At 31.9% G+C, this 21,184-nt stretch overlaps 2 protein-coding genes and 1 non-coding gene across 4 annotated transcripts; 1 reads left to right on the top strand and 2 right to left on the bottom strand.

Moving 5' to 3' along the window:
• Positions 1-1,325: 1,325 nt before the first annotated feature.
• LOC108325229 (lipid phosphate phosphatase 2) lies at positions 1,326-7,264 on the bottom strand. 2 transcript variants are annotated; one of them, XM_017558260.2, is made up of 9 exons: positions 7,114-7,264; positions 6,738-6,825; positions 5,820-6,044; positions 5,414-5,501; positions 4,788-4,897; positions 3,538-3,628; positions 2,848-3,036; positions 2,655-2,714; positions 1,326-1,733 (listed from the first exon to the last, which is right to left on the bottom strand). In XM_017558260.2, exons 2-9 carry the CDS (start codon positions 6,792-6,794, stop codon positions 1,537-1,539), a joined length of 1,017 nt encoding a protein of 338 aa, XP_017413749.1. In that variant the 5' UTR covers positions 6,795-6,825; positions 7,114-7,264; the 3' UTR covers positions 1,326-1,536. The 2 variants fall into 2 exon arrangements, with proteins under 2 accessions (XP_017413749.1, XP_017413750.1); XM_017558261.2 differs by having other exon boundaries at positions 6,976-7,116.
• A 4,480-nt stretch (positions 7,265-11,744) lies between these two features.
• Positions 11,745-11,816, bottom strand: TRNAG-UCC (transfer RNA glycine (anticodon UCC)). The gene has a single exon. It is a non-coding gene; the product is annotated as a tRNA-Gly (tRNA).
• Positions 11,817-16,850: 5,034 nt separating this feature from the next.
• On the top strand, positions 16,851-19,603 carry LOC108326124 (RNA polymerase II degradation factor 1). The gene is made up of 2 exons (XM_017559405.2): positions 16,851-18,179; positions 18,401-19,603. The coding sequence occupies exons 1-2, from the start codon at positions 16,951-16,953 to the stop codon at positions 19,317-19,319; spliced, it is 2,148 nt and encodes a 715-aa protein (XP_017414894.1). The 5' UTR covers positions 16,851-16,950; the 3' UTR covers positions 19,320-19,603.
• The last annotated feature ends 1,581 nt before the right edge of the window (positions 19,604-21,184 follow it).

The following is a 21,184-nucleotide window of genomic DNA, read 5'->3' as shown; positions in this document are numbered from 1 at the left end:
TTTACTGACAAATAAAATAAAAACTCACATTTAAAATGAAACCACAACACAATAGATCAAATTTTACTGTGATTTTTTTTTAATGTGAGATGTGGTTTGTCTAATTCATGCAAGTTGTAAATATGTAAAATAGATTTAAAGAAAATAATTAAGTACTGTTTATAACTTGTGAAGTGAAATTGATTGTTTTTTATTTCAAATTTTGATGATTCTTAAATTTTAAAAATAAATAAATATAATCTTTATCATTTAACAATATTAAAAATCTTTTGACATGACAAATGGTGCTTCTTACTAAATTTTTTAACGTTTACTTGTGGTTTTGAAATAGAGGTATCTGCAATGAAAGTAGGAGGTGCGAAAAACAAAATGGATCCCGTCTAATAAATCAAACAATTATTCAAAAACTTAAGCTGTGTTTAATTTAAAAGATTAATTTGAGAGAACAGTGATCGTATTTATGAATACGAGGATGAATTGATTGTTGTTTGTTTGAATAGATTTGAAGATAGACGAGAATGAATTTGAAAATAAAATTTGTAAAATATAAAATTTGACCGATATAATAAATAAAAAATTGTTTAATTAATAAAAATTAAAATTACTAAAAGAGTAATATAAAATAGTAATTTTTAGTATTATATATAATTGTAAAATTTATTATAAGAAGAAGAAAAAAATAATTAATTTTTAACATTATTATTATTATTTTATTATTAAATTATATCATTATTTTTATTATATATATTATAAAATATTGATCGTGAAATAACAATACTATAGCATGAGATTTTTATAAAATAGAAAAATATTTATGTAAAGTTAATTAATATACATAATAAATACCTCCAAATCTTCTCCCTACCTTCAAATCATGTCTCCCAGTTCTTCAGTTCAAATTTCTCACAATTCCATTTTCTTCAAGAGTACATCAGCGAAAGTAAATACAGCCTTAGGCTTTCTTTCTTCTTTCCCATTACCACACGTGAGACAGCTTCTAACACCAGCGTCAAATCACTGCAGCGTCTACCATAAGTGTGTCTCACCACCACGCCAGGATTGGAGTCATTGTTGAAATTATTTTTGACTTACAAAGTTACTACAAATTTTGTACTGGAGTCATTGTTGCAATTATTTATCTTCAACGGTATATTAAGATAAACAATATTAAGTGTTCTTAAAAGATAGATGTCAATGTATTAAAACAGACTAAAATGTTGAACCTGTACCTCACTTGCCGCACAAATAAAGGAGTACAGTTCCCAGGGTAACTTTTCTTCTTATTTAGGTAAAAAAGGATTTTCCATTTTTTAAACAAAAAAAAATTGCAAATCAGGTGCCATCTATTAACATGATCTTATTCAGCGGAAAGCAGCCGCCATTTTTCATCTTTACAGTGGCAGTGCCAATAATAATACTAATGAGAATGCATGAACAACAGAAACTTGACAAGTTGCTAAATCTAACGTTGGAGAGTATACACAAAAGTAAGGAAGCAGAGGAAGAAGATTAGAGGAAGACATGACTGCTATAAGATTACTTGTTTTCCATTTCCATGGCTTCCAAGGTTGGGCTACGAAAAGGGTAAGGCGTAAAGGTATCACCATTTCTCCTTGGTTCTTGATTCGTAACCCCTTCCTCCATCGCCTGCACAACGGGCGACTCCCTATCCGTGTTTCCATTGTTGCCTCGTGATTCCTCCATTGCTCGGAAATATGCATATGGACCCCATCCTGAAAAAAAATTAAAATAAAGCAGTCTTAAAAGCAGAGACATGACTCAAATCAGTACTGTGTTAAGAATCACTCTCTATGAATTTTGGACCACATGAAATGCTGCTAATTAAACATAGGCAAACATTTTATGATGGGAAACCCGAAATTTCTACTCTCAAATGACCAACATGAATGTGAAAATTCTTAATCCATTCAAAGATATTCAAAAATTATATTGTAGAAAACAATCTAAGAAAAACCCGCTCTTGTTCTTAAACCGATCCTTAAGGTCTCTTGACTGATTTATTAGCATCTCTATAAAAATATAAGTGTTTTTAAGATTTCAATCAACTTGTCAAATTTCAAAATACACAAAAATGAGAAATTTTTTTGTTCAATATTCTGTTTTACAGAGAAGATAGAAATAAATTAAATTACTAAAAGGGAAAATAAAGTAAAATTTCTAAGTATTTAATTAAAGAAAAAACAAATAAAAGATAAAAAAAATAGAGTAAATTTCAATGTTTTTTCTTCTTTTCCAATGAATAACCTACATTAATTTTGATATTTTCCATCTAACTCCTATATATGTAACCGAAGATACCTTCGGTCTACTACAGACTATTTAAAGAAGTGATTTATAAGGAGGCTTTTAAATAAGTTTTAAAAAAACATGATATCACCAAGCCATACAAATGAAGCTACATGTTGAACACAAATCAGACTCAGATCCGTAGAGATTAATTTGATTAACTTATCGAATCAAATCTAGTTATATATAAAGTACAATCTACTGCTCATTGAAATCAAAACCTTATTAATTGATAAATGATAGACTGAGTATAATGCAAAATAAAAAAGCATGCAAAATCAAAGATATAAACAACATTTGTCTTGCTGCTCTGATGATACTAATCATGAATAAGATAGGGGTGTTACCTTCATTACTATAGGGGGCAGGGAAGAACTGCATATAGCAAAAGGTTGCCACGACTAAACCTGAAAGAAACATCACACAGAGTGAGATGGGTTTCACTTTTATTTAATTTTTTCAAAATGACTTCTGATACTTAATACTTTGCTGTGATATTTAATCCATTCATAGCCTTTTTATAGTCCATAGAAAACAAACCCAGAAGTCCTCCTGCAAACACATCTTGCCAATGATGCCAATAGTCATCCACTCGTGAAATTCCAACCATGCAAGCAGTAAGAAGAGGAAGAAAAACAATGCATAATTTTGCTATGTGTCCTTTTTGATCAAAAGCTTTAATCTTTCCCGATAGGTACAGAGAGAGAAAACCTAGACCGGCAAAGGACCCTGCAGAACAACATTTATCAGAAAAAGGTTTATATGCAAACAATTTTCAATACAAATAAACTAGTAATCTGATGAATAATTAATTTTCTGATAAAGTAAAATAATATTTACCAATTTCCCAATCTTCAAAACAGTCTTCCCATTAAAAGCAAGGTCGCTTTTAGCTAACATTATATTTCTAATATAATTATAATCAACATTACGAGAAATATAATTCAATGCTCAGATTCGACCTGTCTACATAGTAAAATGCATTGTTATTTACCATTGCTCACACCAAAACAGGCACAAAAAGAAGGGACCACCCAGCACAACGAAAATTGTGAAAGGTTTGGTACAGTTGGATATTCTCATCCCGAAAACCAGCTTTTTGTTTAAATTAATTATGTTTTATCATGTGAAACATCAGAGTAGTTCTAAACTTGATTCCAAAGAAATACCAAAATTGAAACAAGTAAGCTATTGAATCTAAGTTTTGTATAAATAATAATTGATACTCACATGACGTATGGCCGCTTGGGAAACTTTTGTGTCCTTCTTTTATATCGCTCTCCTTGCCATGACATACCACATCTCCCCATTTATCATAATTCTGTAAAGTTAATCAAAGAGAAAACGATTAACAAAGAGCCATTTCTTTAGCAGCTTACCCACTGCATAAAATGACAGATATACTTTTCTAGAAGCATCTGACAGCTCTTATCCACATGACAGACAAAAGCATCGTGTAACCAAGAAGATTTGAGAAGACACAAAAGTGGATTTAGAATAGATTTTAATCTGGATGCTCTTAACAAGAGATGCACGTCCCATAACGGTCTTATCCTGTGAAGGAACTGAATCCCTGCTGTTAGTTTTCGAGCTGTGCAAAATTCTTAAAGCATAAAATTGTTATTAGCAAAATTAATTTACTATTTTAAAATAGAAGTTGATTTTTAAATGAAGTTATTTTTATATAACTGTAGATTCCTTGTTCAGTGGTAAGAGGGTATAAAAACATTTTGGCTAAGACTATGAATCTCACCTGATGTAAGTATTAAAGTGAGGTAACCACGAGATTAATTTTGTTGGGAATTAAGTGTTACTAAAACTTATTTCTTAATAAGAAATAATAATCTATTTTACAAAATATTAATATAAAATGCTTTGATTATATTTTGTTCACCACTTATAAGTGAATAGGCTATCATTGACATAAAACTTATACCAAGATGAATGATTCGGTAGCAAACCAATAGAAAATCTATGCACATAAACTCTCGTCTCAAGTCAATGAGGCAAAACTGCCGGTGTAAAGTCTTGTACTAAGTTAATTAATTCAATTACGAATTAATACTTATAATGATACAGAACACTCAACCATGAGTAGATGAGGGAAAAAAAAAAGAAATATATATATATATATATATATATATATATATATATATAACATTTTGTACTAAAATAAGTAATTCGGTTGGTGACCGATTCTAAGATGATAAAAAAATGTTAACTATAACTTTTTGTCAACAAGTAAATTATATTTTTTATGAAGAAAAATATGATATGTAATGCTATTAAAACATTTACATTATAATTTGTCGTGAGAGTTTTGTTCTTATTTAGGATTTAAGTTCAACATTCTCAGCATGCCTATTAGTTTTTACCAGAACAAGAAGTAACACGGTAACAATTAGCACAGGAAGTGTAGATGATGGAGATCCAGATTCATAAGGGTAGCTCTTGTGACATAAATTATAGCAGTTGCGTACCTCCACTCCATCGGGGAAGCAACGCCAAAAGAAGTCTGGCCGAGGCCGGCCAACTGCATTTTTTATAGCATCGGTTAAGACTCCAGTGATCAAAACTGCAAATAACAAGCCTGTGGTACCAAGTAACGAAGCACATTAACACCGATTCACCAATCTCTCAACTAACAGATCTATAATATATATATACCCAGGCAAGGTATATATCTTTTTTCAACAAAACTACCAAAATCTTTATATCTTTAATGAAATGGCTTTATTCTAAGACTTTATTTAGTTATTTAATAATATATTAATTTAAAATATATCCACAGTCAAATATTATTTTGAAATGCAATTCTTATGTTTAACTATTTTAACAAATTGAGTAGAATGGATTACTTTGAATTACATAAAACTCTAAACTTATTATTTAAGGTCTACAGCAACTTTTCGTATTGAAAAGAATAAAGACAATGTAAGCGTGGCCTAAAAAATTTTAACAATTCCTTTTCTTCCTTAAAACAAACTTTTATACAGTTTCATTTTCTTTATTGAGTTGTTTCAAATATTAAATCAAAGCAAAATGAATCATCAGATCTCGACTAAAATACTCTTCACTAGGATGCATGACAAAGGCAAAAGGTTACCTAGAACACTGTGGTGTAAATCGTATACATCTCTCCTGCGCATATAAAATAGAAGGAAAACGGCCATTGGCAACAGAACCGCATATAACTGGTCATTAGAGGAAGAACAAATAATTAGTTAAAATTTTTAGTACCAAATAAAACTAAGCTATGTCATAAAGAAGACGTGCAGGAGGCAAACAAGGCAGGAACCTCTCATTATTTTCTATCATCTCTTAGACAAAATTTCCCAGGACCAAGACAAAAAAATACATGTTTTATAACGAAACAATTAAATAGTTAAAAGTTGAGTAGGTATAAAAATGAACCCAAAGGCAAACTAATAATCCCATAGACTAGGAAGCAACCTACTGAACTTTTACTTCAAATTTCTATGCAGTAAAAAAAAGAAATAGAAAACACTTACAGGAACAGCCCAAACTGGCACCGTGTTTTCTTGCATAGGATATTTAAGGTCTTCCATCATATCCCTTCCCACAAAGCGATAAAATGGTTTGATGACAAAAAGGACAACCTCTATCACTATAAGAAGCAACAAAATAAGCCAATCACGAACGTGATTTCTTGCAAGTGCGGCTCCATGGGACTTGATAGTATGAGCCGAGGGATCAACCGGCAGCCTCATCCCTCCCTGTCCCCCACATAATGAACAATCCAGAAATTAAACATCTATCTAAATTGGGAGTAAAGTTGAGCAAGAAATTATTGGCACTGCACATGCATATATACTAGCTAGCCCACAAGGCACTACATAATTATTACCGTTGTAAGCATTTTCATTTTCCACCACCTCACATGATTGGTTTTACCCCCAAACAGGGATAAATCTGGCTGGCAAAAGTCATGATTCAAAATTATGGTTCACAATCATAATTACACCAACAACTTCAATGTTTTCTGGAATCCAAACTCAGTTACACATTGCCTACATTTATCGAGGTTTTTGAAGTCACCGTCATGCATAAAACTAATTTTTCAATGGCTTTCAGAAACAAAATAATGATTTCCTAAAGGTATTACTAGTTTGAAAATGAGTAATGAAATACAAAACAGAGTTGTGGATAAAAATTCAATGCTCCAGAGCCAGAGGAAGAATTTCTAAAAATTGACACAAAAATTTTGATTTTATTTTCTGTGGACTATTTTCATATAACTTTTTAAAGTATCCTCTGACAGTTTCATCTCATGCCATTACACTGGTTAACCAATGTCTTCTTGAGAAATATGAGGATGAAAGAACAAAATTAAACAGAGTACTACCACAGCATAGAAGAAAACGAAACCAAAGAAAACTGAAAAGAGTAAAAGAGAGAGAATTAACAACCCGAAATGACGCCCAAAACCTTTGGAAAGAAGAGGAACCCTGTGAAGCCGACGCCATAGTAGAGAATTTACAAACAGCAGCGACTAAACTGTGATTATCATCACGCACACAAATGAGAGAAAGTGAGAGTAAGAGTCTTATCCCAAACAGAGAAACAGATGTTAAAAAAGTATGAATAAATTAGGGAGAAAGGAATTGGAGTGTAAGTGGAGAAACATCAACTTCTTCTGTCTGTTACCTTTTGAAAAGCCACAAATGTTTCAGTGAGGGAAAGAAATATTGAAAATATTTTCTGAATTTATTTTGAGATTTATCACACAAGAAAACTGTTGCTTACAATTGAAAAGTAGAAAACACTCTAAATAGAATAACTCACCGCTTTGAAATGAAATGAAATGGCGGGTGCTGTTATGGAGCAGTTGCTGTTGAATCCAAATTCTAGATCCCAGGTAACTAACTCCTTCTGAGGAAATTTGATTTTCAATTAAAAATTAATTTTGCGTTCCAGATGAATTATCATTTATTTTTTTTATAAACTGAGTTTTAACCATAAACTTTTCAACAATAATGACATTATATTTTGTTGAACAAATCCAACAGATCAACCAAATAATGGAACAGGGTATAGTCTTTGTTATAATAAATTGCTGTAGAAAGTTGTTATCTAAAATTTCAAAAAAGAAACAACTAACTAATTTATTTTGTTAATAATAATAATAATAATAATAATTAAATAGGTATATGTTGAAGTGAAATAAATTATAAGTACATGAATTAGAAACAAAAATTGAAAAAATATGAAGAGATTTTAATTTAATAATGAAATTATTAAAACTATTCAATTTGTATGGTAGCCAAAAGGTCGACATCATCCATTTGCAAAATGGGGTCCGATGAAGTTAATCAGACTATATATTAAAGGTCCTACAGCTCAACCTTGTCATATGGGACCACTATAATATATGAAATAATGTCAACTTTGAGAGTATTATTACAAAATTCAAATAGTATCATTCATAAGGATTTATGCATAGTGAAATTGTATTTTTAATTTATGTCATGTCCCTCATAAATCAAATTTAAATATATATAAGTATAGCTCACTTTCTAAGCAACATCTGTGTAAAAAGAGTAATTTAATTTTTAAAAAAAACATTATTGGAAGAGGATTGGCAACTTATTGACTCATCCATTTTGGTTTTATTTTTCACTTATAAATTCCTTTATTCCCGGTCCAGAAGATCTTAACTTAACCAATGAAACAACCCCACATACCTCTTTCCACCATTCAAATATAACAGTCATACAATATTTACTTTTTTTAATACATAATTCAAATACAATTTAAATACCTTAATGTTGTATAATATTTTTAAAATGATGAGGTCAGAAAATATATTGTGAGTGAATATAAGAAGTCAACATTTGAAACGCCCACAGGAGAACGGTGTTATAGACAAATTATTCCATGCTAGAACACTGAACCATCTCACCAAATACTAAAATCAGCAGCGGACGTTTGAAGAGACAACTTTGATGTCCCAAAAATAAAAGTCACCAAAAGGAGGCTTAGTGTTGACCCTTCTTTGTCACCCCCTAGTTCTGGATTGGTTGTTGCCAAAGATTTTTTTGGCCTTAAAGACAACTTGATTGTATAAGCACAACATGTTTTAGTGCTTTCCTCTGTGTCTGTCTTGTTCTAATACCCAATAATTACTTTTGTTATTGATATGTAATATGTAATTAAAAACATTGATTAACTAGTGTTTCACAAGTAATGTATGTGTGTATACAATCTCACCACATCTTTTGTAGTCAAAATCAAGTTAATGACCAAATGGAAATTAGTGTCTGCTACAAAATGTTTTCACCAGAAGGGAAAACAAAATATAATTTGAAACTTTGGTTTTAATTTTTACACTGTTCTAGAAAATTAAAATTAACTGCTTAAATTTTTATGAAACTGGAAAATATAAGGCTTGGTTCATTGTGGAATTTACATCTGTAACAAATGAACTCTACAGAATTATTTTAAGAGAATGAATCTCAAATTTATAAAATCAGTTTGTCAATTGAAGTTTGTACTTATTTGTACATTATAATTTTATTATATATTTAATTAATGTGAAATTAAAAAATGTTTATGAGTGAGATTAGATGGATAAAAAAAAATCATCTCAACCTTTTTTTTGTAAAAGAGCATGTACAGCTTAAATCAATTAGCCATTAGTAACATTTTTATGGAATATGTATGCAATTATTCACTTTATGAAAAAAAAAATTGTGTTATTATTCTTTTTTTTTTGTTTGACAATATTCTTTAGTTTTGTTTTATTCTATTAGCCAAAGTTATTTCAGCTCCTTTTTTCTTAGGTAAAAAGTTTCCTTCACTGTTAAATTGTGCAATTGGGCCTTGTTGAAGATGAATATGTGAATATGGATTGTAAGGTCAGCCCAAAATGATTTTGGATTAATTGTTGTAACTTCAGTGGATTGGGTTAGGTATTTTTTATTTTTGTTTTTTTTTATATTTGGACTCATTGCAACGTGACTGTTGTTCTTCTAGTTATATAATTCTTATAAGAAAAAGGAAAGCAAAAAAGACATTCGCAGACTTACACAAGCAAGGTTGAAAACCAAAAGGACAAACAAGCCGAAACTAAAAAAACATGGGACAACCAATTCCAATTTGAACTCAGTTATCTTTTCACTCATTTTTAAGTAATAAATATGAATGATGGATTGTGAATATACCTTACCCTAAATTTCTGTATGGCAGCTTTTGTTGATCTGGGTTTGCTTTGTTATAGTTTTTTATTTTTTTTTTCTTTTCAGAATAAAAGGCATTGTGATGAAATTTTAGAGAATATTGACTAAATTGTAATTTTGGTAACAATAATTACAAAATTTGAAAATTTGAAGGCTCTATCATAGTGCACCCGTCATGATCCTCCTGCTGTTGCGGATAATAACTAATAATTATACGTAAAAGATAAAAATAAAAAAAATTAACTACTGAATCAAAACTTAAATTTTTAAAATTCGAAAACAAAAATTGTAAAATGGAAATTAAAAAAAAAAACTATGAAAACGAATCTAATTCTGAAATTACACAGTCATTTGTTTGTTTGTTTGAAACCGCCTAAACAGACAAATACCTCGTAACTGGTAAACTTGGGGGATCGAACGAGAAAATACAAATCTTGTTAGGTTGAAAATTTGAAAGCCCTATGATCATGCACTGGTCATGGTCCTCATTGATCTTGCAGAAGATAACGAATGCAGAAATGTCACAAGCGTGTTTACTAAAAACCATAAACCATAATTCATAAAACAACAAGGTTACTGAACATCTCTTCCTTTCATTGGGTTTCCAAATTCTTATCTCTTTTCTTTTGCAACAATCTATCCCTACGTTGAGACAATGATCGCTACCTATACCATCCAATGAACCTTATCAATGAATAAATAAATATATAATTCAATTGTTGCCTTCTTTTTTCTACAGTAGTCAAGTTGTCTAAGAAATATATAGAGACTGTGTTGGTTATGCATTACTTACTTTCAGAATATTGTTACAAAAAATGACTTTTAAGATTGCTTTAAACTTTTGCTGGGAACAGTAGCAGGAGAAATTTTGGCAAATTTCCAGAATGAGTAAATCATTTTATGTTTTGAAAACAGTAAATTTGATCTATTTCTTAAATAATTTAATTTTGAAAAACTATTTACTTAATGTTATTATTAATGTTGTTTCAGGAGTTAAAAATTGGTTAGCGACAACCTAGGGCAATGTAAAGTAAAATAGAAATGAGGGACTAAGGTTGGATTGAGTTGTTGGTAAAGTGAAACCAATCCACCCTTAAACCTTCATGCCTGTTCCTTAAAGACAACACATTTCGTCTTCTACTGCTTCGGACACATTCCACTCTTACCTTTATCTTCCTGTTTCCCTTCTACAACACCGCCTTTTCAAAGATTACATTTTTTTATCTGAAAATGTTAAATACTGCCTTAATTTACAATTCATGCATAAACTATTGATAATATTATAGCATATTTTAAGCCACAATACATTTGACAATTAACTATAAAATTATTAAACCTTGTCATCACGATTGATTAATAATAATCGAACCCAGTTTATAGAATTTGCAAAGAATCTTGTTATCTCTTCCAAAATGGTAAAAAAGAAAAATCATAATGGAGGCTTAGAAATATTTCATTGGAAAATTGCATTTGAGATAGTGGGTCCATTTGATGAAAAGACTAGAGTTTGTCTTATAGCAGGGTTAATAGGGCGAATATTCAATTTTTGTAGGCTTTAGTAGCCTCAACACATCACATTGCAAATTCACTCTAATTCGTTCTCTATTTAGGCTATAACATAAGATCATTACTATCATTTTAATTATGACCACACCCCTTCAATCATGGTAAACCATACTTTCTCCTTTTGCATTTTGTCTATAATTACCATATTACACTGTTCAAGATTCATCGTGTCCCCTTGTAGTGACATGGTTTTCCAACCACTTTTCACACTATGCTTTTACCCTCTCAAAATATGTTCACTTCTTAACTACAACAATACTTAATTATTTTGAACCTTAACATCCACAATGTTAGGCTCAATTTCTAAAATTAGGAATACAAAAAGTTTAATTCGTCAGTTTTAATAATTTACCAATGAATTTGATCTTTCATGCTTGTATTATCAGAAATTTCACGACTCGCTGGTCAATATTAGTATTTGAATTGTATTATGATCAAAATTAACTAAAAAAAATTGATTGCAGCTGTTAAGTGAGTGGGTTGAGAGAAAATTTATTTTAAAATTTTTGTTATTTTTTTTTAATTTGACTTGAATTTCTATTTTTAGACTTGAGTTAGTGGTAATTTTGTCATATTTAATTATACATAACAAAAATTAAGAATTTTAAATCAAATTCTCTCTATATAAGTTTTTTAGTTATATATAAATATAAAAGATAACTTTAAGTGAAATGCGTTTGCCGGGAGTCGAACCCGGGTCTATTGCTTGGAAGGCAATTATCCTAACCGTTGGACTACAAACGCTTCTGGTGTTATAGTCTTTCAAATAAAATAGTGTTGATGTAAGAGTAACCACTTTAATTGCTAATACACAAAACCGAAAATACCTTTGAAATTGACATCACTTTAAAAAAGGACATGCTGTAATAATAATTGTCTAGAAAAAAACATTCTTGAAAACGGCAGAATAATGTGAGAAGAGATTTCTTTCCTAACAATTAATTTTCTGTTTCCGTATGAAAATAAATGTATTTTTAATATTGTTAAGAACTTCAAAAATAAATATTTATTTATAAATATATTACACCCGTCAAACACTACCTTATCCCAATATTGTACGCATGACCTCTATCCATAGCGGCGTAATTTAAAAACGCGTACTCTATTTTAGAAAAAACCCCGAATTCCAACATTTTCATTTTATATATCACACTTTTTTTGTCAACAAATACCAACCATATTAACAATACTTTACTTCCTTTAAAGAAAAAAATATTAGTTCACCAGCTATTAACAGTTGAACTACTCGTAGTTATTAATCTGTTCTGTCACAGTTTTTAATCAAATATTATCATTGGATTTAATTATAAGCTGTTTAATCAAAGTTTAATGTGTAGTCAATAAGAAGACATATAATATACTTGAAAATGTTTACGTGCAGCTAAAGGAGATTTAACGTGTTAAGTAATACATAGTTTCGTGGATATCTTGCTGTCTTTTGGGGTGGGGTGTTCAGTTCGATACTCCATAAATTATTTAATGTTTGAGATTAGGGAATTGAAGTTAGTGACTCATACCTTAAATTAAATGCTAGGTAAAATATTATTTGACACTACAAAGCGTAAGAGAAAAATTGAAGTGTTAAAGTATAGTCAATCTAAAATGCTAACATTTCATATTTAGTAAACATTAATTTTATTTATTCTATTCATGTTATTAAATATGTTTTTTTGTCAAATGTTTTGATTCACATAATAGTGTAGATGTTGATCTTTAATGTATTGTCTAAATATTTAAATTATTTTTCTACATTCAATAATCTTACATTGTCTAAAAGTTGATATTAAATTCAATTTAAACATTTTTTCTTCATTCCACCATTCAAGACATATTGTAAGATAAAATTATAATGAAACTTCAATTTTTAAAACAGACAATATTCAAAAATACAATAATTAATTTTAATGACACATCGATAAACTTTGAATCGGAACATTAAAATAGTTTATGAAAATAAAAATTTCTCTTATCTTCAATCAGAGGATTTGTTCAAATATATTCAATAGTTATATATATATATATATATATATATATATATATATATTAAAAAATTCGAGATAAAACGTAATTTAAATACATATTATTCTTTTCATCAATAAATACATTTTTTAAGGACAATATCATTATAGATTTATAATATTAAAAAAAGGTTAAAATATTTAAAGGAAGAATCAAACGATTTAAAATATAAAAAATACTAAATTTGATAAAGAAATTTGAATTGTCAACGAAAAAGTTTCAAACAATTAATAATTATATAATAAATTAGTAGATATTATTAACATAAAATTATTAGAAAGAAAAGTTTATACATTTTAGTCTTTCTAAACAAATTTCGATAACAAATAAATATTTGGATTCATTCTTCTTACAAAACTTGAAAAATAGAAGAAAATTTATCACATCGCTATTTCATTATTTCATAACAAAAAAACTATAATCTACAAATATAAAAAAAATATAAATTTATCCAGAGAAACTTAATTTTCAAAGCATTATAAAAAAAATAAAACAGTTGCCAAAAACAGTCCCAAAATCATTACATTTAACTTAGATAAAGTATTTTAAATAAGCACTTATGGTTTTCTTCCATGCATCAATTTGTTAGAGATGCTTCTTGAAATTCAAAACGATTATTTTCTGGGTCAAAGCAGAGTGGGGCCATGCATGAGTTGGCAATGACATCTTCGAAAACTGGATGGAGGTAGGCCACTGGACCATATACTAATGTTTGAGAAAAATAATTATTAAAGTACTCTTTTTCATAAAAAATAAATCCTTACATATAATAAATGCACACTTACTTTATGTATAAGCAATAAATATGCATGCATGTATCATTTAATAAACACAGTACTCAACATAGACACACATACTCCCTCTCACACATATTATAAGATGTCTACAATGCTATCATTTAATAAAATAAACTATTTCTATGAGATAAAATACGAACCAAACAGTAAACATATGTATTTATCTGTAATACTTTTGTACACGTGTTATCTCAAAATGTTTTTCTAGCAAAACTGTGCTAGTCACAAGCAGTAAAGAAAAACATATGTTGCATTAATAATAACTAAATCAATGATTTGAGGTTAATATTCGGACTAAAAGGATGACTTAGCTTATAATTTCAACTGTGGAACCTGTTTAATCGATATTATGATAATTAATATTTTACAGTTTTTCAAGTTTTCAAAGACAAAATTGTTGAAAAGTATGTAAGAAAATGAGTTTTGTATAGGGTTGACTATATATAATAAATTTTATGACTTAACATGTGAGAATAATTTTATCTGGTTAAAAAATACATTCTACAAATTACTCACTAAAGTATACTCATTTTATGTGTTGTTTTATTTTTGTGAAATAGAAAATCATTATATCTTTCTATTTGTATGCAACTATTTTATTTTCGTAATACTGTGTTTTTTTATAGAGTGATTAATGCAATGTTTTAGTTGTCGTTAACAAAGTTAAATAGATAAACACAACAAAACTTAAAAAACAAATAGTTATTTATATAGAACGATTACCTTTTTAAAATTAAACACAGCTAGTTATCACAAAAAATATTACAAGTATACAAGAATGTGATTACTCCAATATTTTAAATTTAAATATAGCTTTAAAACTTACATTTAAAATAATAATAATAATAATAATAATAATAATAATAATAATAATATAGTAATAGTGATTGTAATCACTGTTACACGATTCATACATTTGACTAGAAAATTATTACGTTAAATAGAAGTGTAATTGTATTATTATACAATTATAAATTTGTTTTATTATAATTAAGAGAAAATATATTTAAATATTGCAATTGAAAAAATAAATTTATATATATATATATATATATATATATATATATATATATTTATTGTAAAATCGTAAGATCTTACTATTTTAAATCCTATTTACGAGTTAAAATTCACACAAAATCGTAAAACCGTAGAATCAGTAAACTTGTTGTATAAAATCATAAAATAATATCAATTTATATTTTTTTAAAATTTTCTGTTGTTAAGAAGAGATTTAAAAATCAAATTATATTCAAGAAGAGATTTAAATAAAATGAAATATGAGTATTTTATTTGTTAAGTTAAAAAATAATAAAAAACCTAACTATTCCAAATAAAAAATATTAATATTTATTTTTATTATTAAAACTTTTGAATTATTAATATAACTTCAAAAAAACACACATATATAAAATTGAATACTAAAATAAGTGAAAACTATGATTAATTTTGAATTTTGTATATATGTAAAAAAAACCAAATAATACTTTTAACATATTTTTCATCATCATTCATTTAACACTATATACTCGTGATGTTTTACTCTTTGTTAAAATATATAAAATATGGATATCTTTACAAAAGTGTTCAATGTTATTATGCATTTAATTATTACTATTATTTTTTTACTTTTTTAAAGACTTTCACAAGTTGAATTATATAGCTATGATGAAATATTTTGACACGGTAAAATAGATATGTATATAAAATTTGAGTCTATTAAATATATAGAATATCCTAAAATAAAAATAAATATTTATATACTTAAAAAAATTTGGGAGGCCAAAATCCTTTTAGGTTTCCTCTTGATGATGAGTTTGATTTAAAAGGTTTGCTTTTAAATATGTTTTATATTATAGTTAAAGCAATATAGTTATGATTAAAATCAGAGTTAGCTGGTTAAAAGAGGAATATCAGTCCACACTTTTTATAACAGGGTTCATCCACGTATGTAAAATTAAACATTTTATGTTTTTATGGAATTTTCGGTGTAGAGAAAGTTGATGATGTATTTTCTTTCTCTTGTGAGTTTGTAAGCACGCCCAATCCGAGTCAGGCGTCAGGTGAATGCGTTACTGTGGCAGTTGTCAGTTCTCACTTTACAGCCTAAACCTTATGCCCGCCGTTTACCTCCTTATTTTCACGCGCCTTCTAAGGTAAGCAATTATGCGCGTCAAACCCACTTAGTTTAGTTATAACGCCGTAACGTAACCATTTTAATCGTATCTTATCCGTCAAACATATAACGGCTTTACATGTTACGTTATGTCAGCCTGATACCTTTTTTCATGTTTGGTCACTTGTTATGGTTGGAGTGATCGATTATGATCAAAACTTATAAATCCTATCCCAAAATGATAACTATTTATATAGATACAGCTTTCGACCATTTATTTATCTTATTTACCTTATTCATTCTATTTTGTCATGAAGTTGTGATTATTAGGTGTTATGCTATTTATGGGTTTTAATAAAGTTGTATTTTTACAATTTGAAGTTTGGTTTTTAGTTCTATCATCATGAAATTTAAACAATTTGAGAAATTGGTAAAGTGTTTATAATTGAAATCTATGAGAGGTTGAGTAGAAGACATGGTATTTCTTTAAAATGACATTTTTGTACTTTATATTAATTTTAATACATATCAGAGTTTTTAAGTATTTTTTTAAGAAATAAATGATTACGTGTGTGATGAAATTTGAAATACTAACCACATTAGAAAGAAAGCTATACTGATACAAACAATGGATCTGTGGAGAATTTGGAAAAAAATGAAAAGAAGAGAAGGCAACTGGGTGGAATGAGTAAACCAGCTGTCAAATTCAGACTCTCATCCTCCCTCCACATCACAGTGTTTTTTTCCACTTCCCCTTTCCCACAGTATTTCCTCCCCAACTTCGCTTTTTCCAATAACCCAACAAGCAAAAAATATTTAATCTATAAAAACTATAATTCTATTTAAGAAAAATAAAATAAATAAAAACAACTGCCTCAAGTTACTATAAGAACATCCCAAGAGGGTCTTCCTCCCTCCCTTCTCTCTCTCCTTCTCTCACACTCTCACCATGGAGGCGCAACCGCCAACACCCTCGACTGCGCCGCCACCTCCGCCGCCACACCTCAGCTACCCTGACTCGGTGGAATCCTCGCCACGCTCCCGCAACACCGACTCCTGGGACGAGCCCTTTGCGCCGGCGTCGTCCAAGCTACGTCTGATGTGCAGCTACGGTGGACATATCGTTCCGCGTCCACACGATAAGTCCCTCTGTTACGTCGGCGGCGACACGCGCATCATCGTTGCGGAACGCGCTACGTCACTCGCGGACCTCTCCACGCGCCTCTCCAAGACGTTCCTGAACGGACGGACCTTTACGCTGAAGTACCAACTTCCGAACGAGGACCTCGATTCTCTCATCTCCGTCACCACTGACGAAGACCTGGAGAACATGATCGACGAGTATGACCGCACCGCCGCCGCCGCCACCTCCGTCGTCAAACCCTCCCGCATCCGCCTCTTTCTCTTCCCCACCAAACCCGATTCCACTCATTCCATCCCCCCCCAAATTCTCGACACCTCGACCAAATCGGACGACTGGTTCTTGAATGCCCTAAACGGCAACGGAGTACCTAACCGAGGGTTTTCCGACTCTGCTTCTGTTAATTGCCTCGTCGATCTCGACGACGAGGTTGCCGGGAACAACCTCGAACCCGGTTCCAAGGACGTTGGGGAAGGTGGTCCTGGTGCTGGTGTTGGTGGAGGCGCTTCTTTGGGTGGATCTTTTGGGAACGGCAAGAATTTGAAGCAGGATGTTCACTCCGTTCCCGATTCGCCCATGCTCGAAACGACGTCATCGTTTGGGTCCACGTCGTCGTCACCGTCGCTCGCCAATTTGCCGCCGATTAGGGTTCATGTCGTGGAGGATCAGAAGGTAATGGGGATTGAGGAGCAGTTCGCGCAGATGGGGGTTGGATTGGGGCAGAAGCAGCAGGATGAGGGTTTTGTTTTGCTGTCTTCGCCGCCTCCTCCGCCAGTCCCGGCCACCCTCGCCGCCGTGGGTGTACCGATTGGGCCACCGACGATTGTCGCTGGGGATTATCACAACCGTGTTGTCTCTGATGATGAGAGATCCGATCATGGGGTTCCGGTCGGGTATAGAAAGCCTCCCACTCCTCAGCCACAAGTACAGACGCAAGCGCAGTCACAAACACAAACCCTTGCTCCTCAGTTTCAACAGAAGTCAACTGGTGGTAGCGGCGGTGTTGTTGATGTGCCTTCTCCTGATTCAGTTTCAAGGTATACTCAATTTTCAATTTCTCTTTCTGATTTTGGCTGAGGATTGTTCTAATTGTAATAAAAATGCTGAAATTCGATTCATTAGTATTTCATTTGCATGTTAGTTGTATCGAGGGCTTGGGTTTGAGTGTGTAGGATTAGTAAGGTGATTGGGTTGTTGGTGATGGATTTCAATTGGCACTGTCTGAATTAGGTTTTTGGTGGTTATTTTGATCCTGCAGTGATAGTAGTCTTGCGAACTCAATTTCGCGTCAGAAACCTGCTGTTTATCAAGAACAAGTTCAGATTCAATCTGGGACTACAAGGGTTCCTAGTAACCCTGTGGATCCGAAGCTCAATGTTTCTGATCCGCACGGTCGGATCCAGATGCAGCAACATGTACAGGACCCTGGATATTTGTTACAACAGCAATTTGAACAGCATCAGCAGACGCAGCAGTTGCCACAACAGCAATTCGAGCAGCACCAGCAAGCGCTGCCACAACAGCAATTCGAGCAGCACCAGCAAGCGCTGCCACAACAGCAGCAACAGTTTATTCATGGCACACATTTCATCCACCATAACCCTGCAATTTCTGCGTATTATCCTGTATATCCTTCCCAGCAACATCCACAGCATCCACAGCAGCCACAGCTTTACTATGTTCATGCGAGGCAACCGCAGGCTTACAACCTACCTGTGCAGCAGGCTAATATGGGTGACTCTGCTGGAAATCTTGCTTCTAGCCGCCCACAAACTCCACCAAATCCTGCTACACTGGTTCCACAATCTGCTGCATACAATCCCATGAGAAATGCTCCCATGCCTAAAACTGAAATGAATGCTTACAGAGCCGCAACTGCAGGCACCCCTCAACTAGTTCAAGTTCCTACAAGCCAGCATCAGCAACAGTACGTCACTTACTCACAGATTCACCATCCATCTCAGTCCATGGCTCCCAATTCTGCTCCCCAGGCGAATTATGGTTTTGATTATGCTGACCCTGCTCATGCTCAAATATACTACTCTCAACCCTTGGCACCCACAATGCCTTCCCAGTACCAGACTATGACTGCTGCTGCTGTGATGATGCAGGAAGGTTCAGCTCAGCATCCCTCGGACAGTTTGAAGCAGCAGATAAGAACCTCACAGCCATTATAAACCAGTACTTAAAAAAAAAAAAGAAACAATTTTGAAAAAAATGGGTTTGGTTTCCCTTTAAGTTTTATATGCAGTTCCTGTCGTCATGTTTGGTGAACTGTTTGTGGTATGTATTTTGATAGAAAAATAAGAAACTGTGATCATCTTGTACTCTTTCTTGTATGTCATAATTTATAATTTATATAGGAAACGAAATTGGTCCAAGGTTATACTGTAAAAGGTCGAGTCTGAAACATTGTATTGTGAAGTTCAAATATCAATTCCTGAAATGATTGTCATATAAATTAGCGGGTTTTCTTTCTTGCTCTGTTCTTGTTATGGTGTTCATGGTAAACTATTAGTCCCTCTTTACAAGTGCAATGGGAAAGGCCATTTTGAAGTTTGGGACTGGCAGTTTACCCTTGACCTCTTATGGGACCAGAAGTTTGCTCTTGTTCGTGCAGTAGGCAAACCATATATTGTTCTGGCCATATTTTCAATCCTCTCGTCCTTTTTACACGCCAAAATCATGTTAGTTATGATTAATTTCAGGTTTTGCTGAGCAAGACCAAAAAATGACGTCCTCGTGAGTTTTAGTTTGAATTTGATTCTCCTTGATGAAAGCTACGCCTTCAATTATCATGTACAACTACACGGCAGCTTTTAAATGCACAACTACAAAATTACTGCTCCTTGGATTGCTCAATGATCAAGTTGATCCTTTACTATCATTTCAAGCTGCATAGTATGACTTTATACGGAGGTTTAGTGAGTCCAATGAAAATTGATCACGCGCGACAACTATGTTTCTACTTTTCCCAGTTTTGGACTCATGGCTTATTTTCCATTTTATGCAAGAATTCTGCATAGAAGCTAGTCTCTTATATTGTGAGACAACTGGAGGATCAGAGTTCAAATGCTACTTAGTAAAAAAGAGACGGGCACTTACAGTAACACGACCAATTTCTTATCAAAACTCAACTGTATAATAATAACACTGATAAGCAAAAGTGCTTGATTGATGTGAAATTTTAACGTATAGTGCATTTTAAGATTTAATATAACCCCTGCACAACAGAGTGCACGTTACATATTGTTGATTTTGCTGAATTTCATGTGACTTTAGTGGCTAGGTACATCAGATTCTATGTTTTCTTGTATTCAAATATGCACTGAGCACTAGTTAGTGGTTTATATAAGAATAGTTTAACTGTACGAGGTTTAAATGTAAGATTAGGTATGTAAGAATTGGGAGTACAATTTCTGCCGGGCTCGAACCAAATAGAAATAATGAGTCAAAACAACGAAAAATGTAGTTATATCTCTATTATCCAACTACACGCTTGCACGATTATGCAGATGCCTACACTAAACTGTTGTGATCCATGGGTTAAAATAAAGTCCTGGGACTAGTGGTTGATGCTGACTCTGCTTCAAACAACTTATTGCATACCTGTGATGTATTATTAACATTATCATCCGCATTAATTACGGAGCTAGCAATTGTCAAATGGCTTATGGTCCCTACCTCTCCAATGTCAACGTAGGTCAGTGTCCCTCACCATCCCATAATCTGGTTCTTGCTTCGAAGAATGCTACCAATTCAATGAACATAATTGGTGCATTATTGCCGACCGAGGTTTTATGGAGCTTTAGTCCAAAGTGGGAAGTTGGGTTGGTCATGGAAACCCATATGACTATAAGAAAAGCATGGAAGAATAGTATGTGTACGTACACCTCACTCAAATTAATGTCATGTTTTAGTTAATAGCATCACCTTACCCTTTGCTTCCAAGAACTGAATTCCATAACGAGGGAAAGGGAATCAATGAGCCATTTGCTGAAACTTGATTCTCTGCCTCCCAAGATTTAATGGATGGTGGAGT

This window comes from Vigna angularis, chromosome 3 (genome assembly GCF_016808095.1).
Source record: "Vigna angularis cultivar LongXiaoDou No.4 chromosome 3, ASM1680809v1, whole genome shotgun sequence".
Lineage (NCBI taxonomy): Eukaryota > Viridiplantae > Streptophyta > Magnoliopsida > Fabales > Fabaceae > Vigna > Vigna angularis.
Note: the sequence above shows the minus strand (reverse complement) of the source record. Positions and strands in the feature narration are given on the sequence as shown.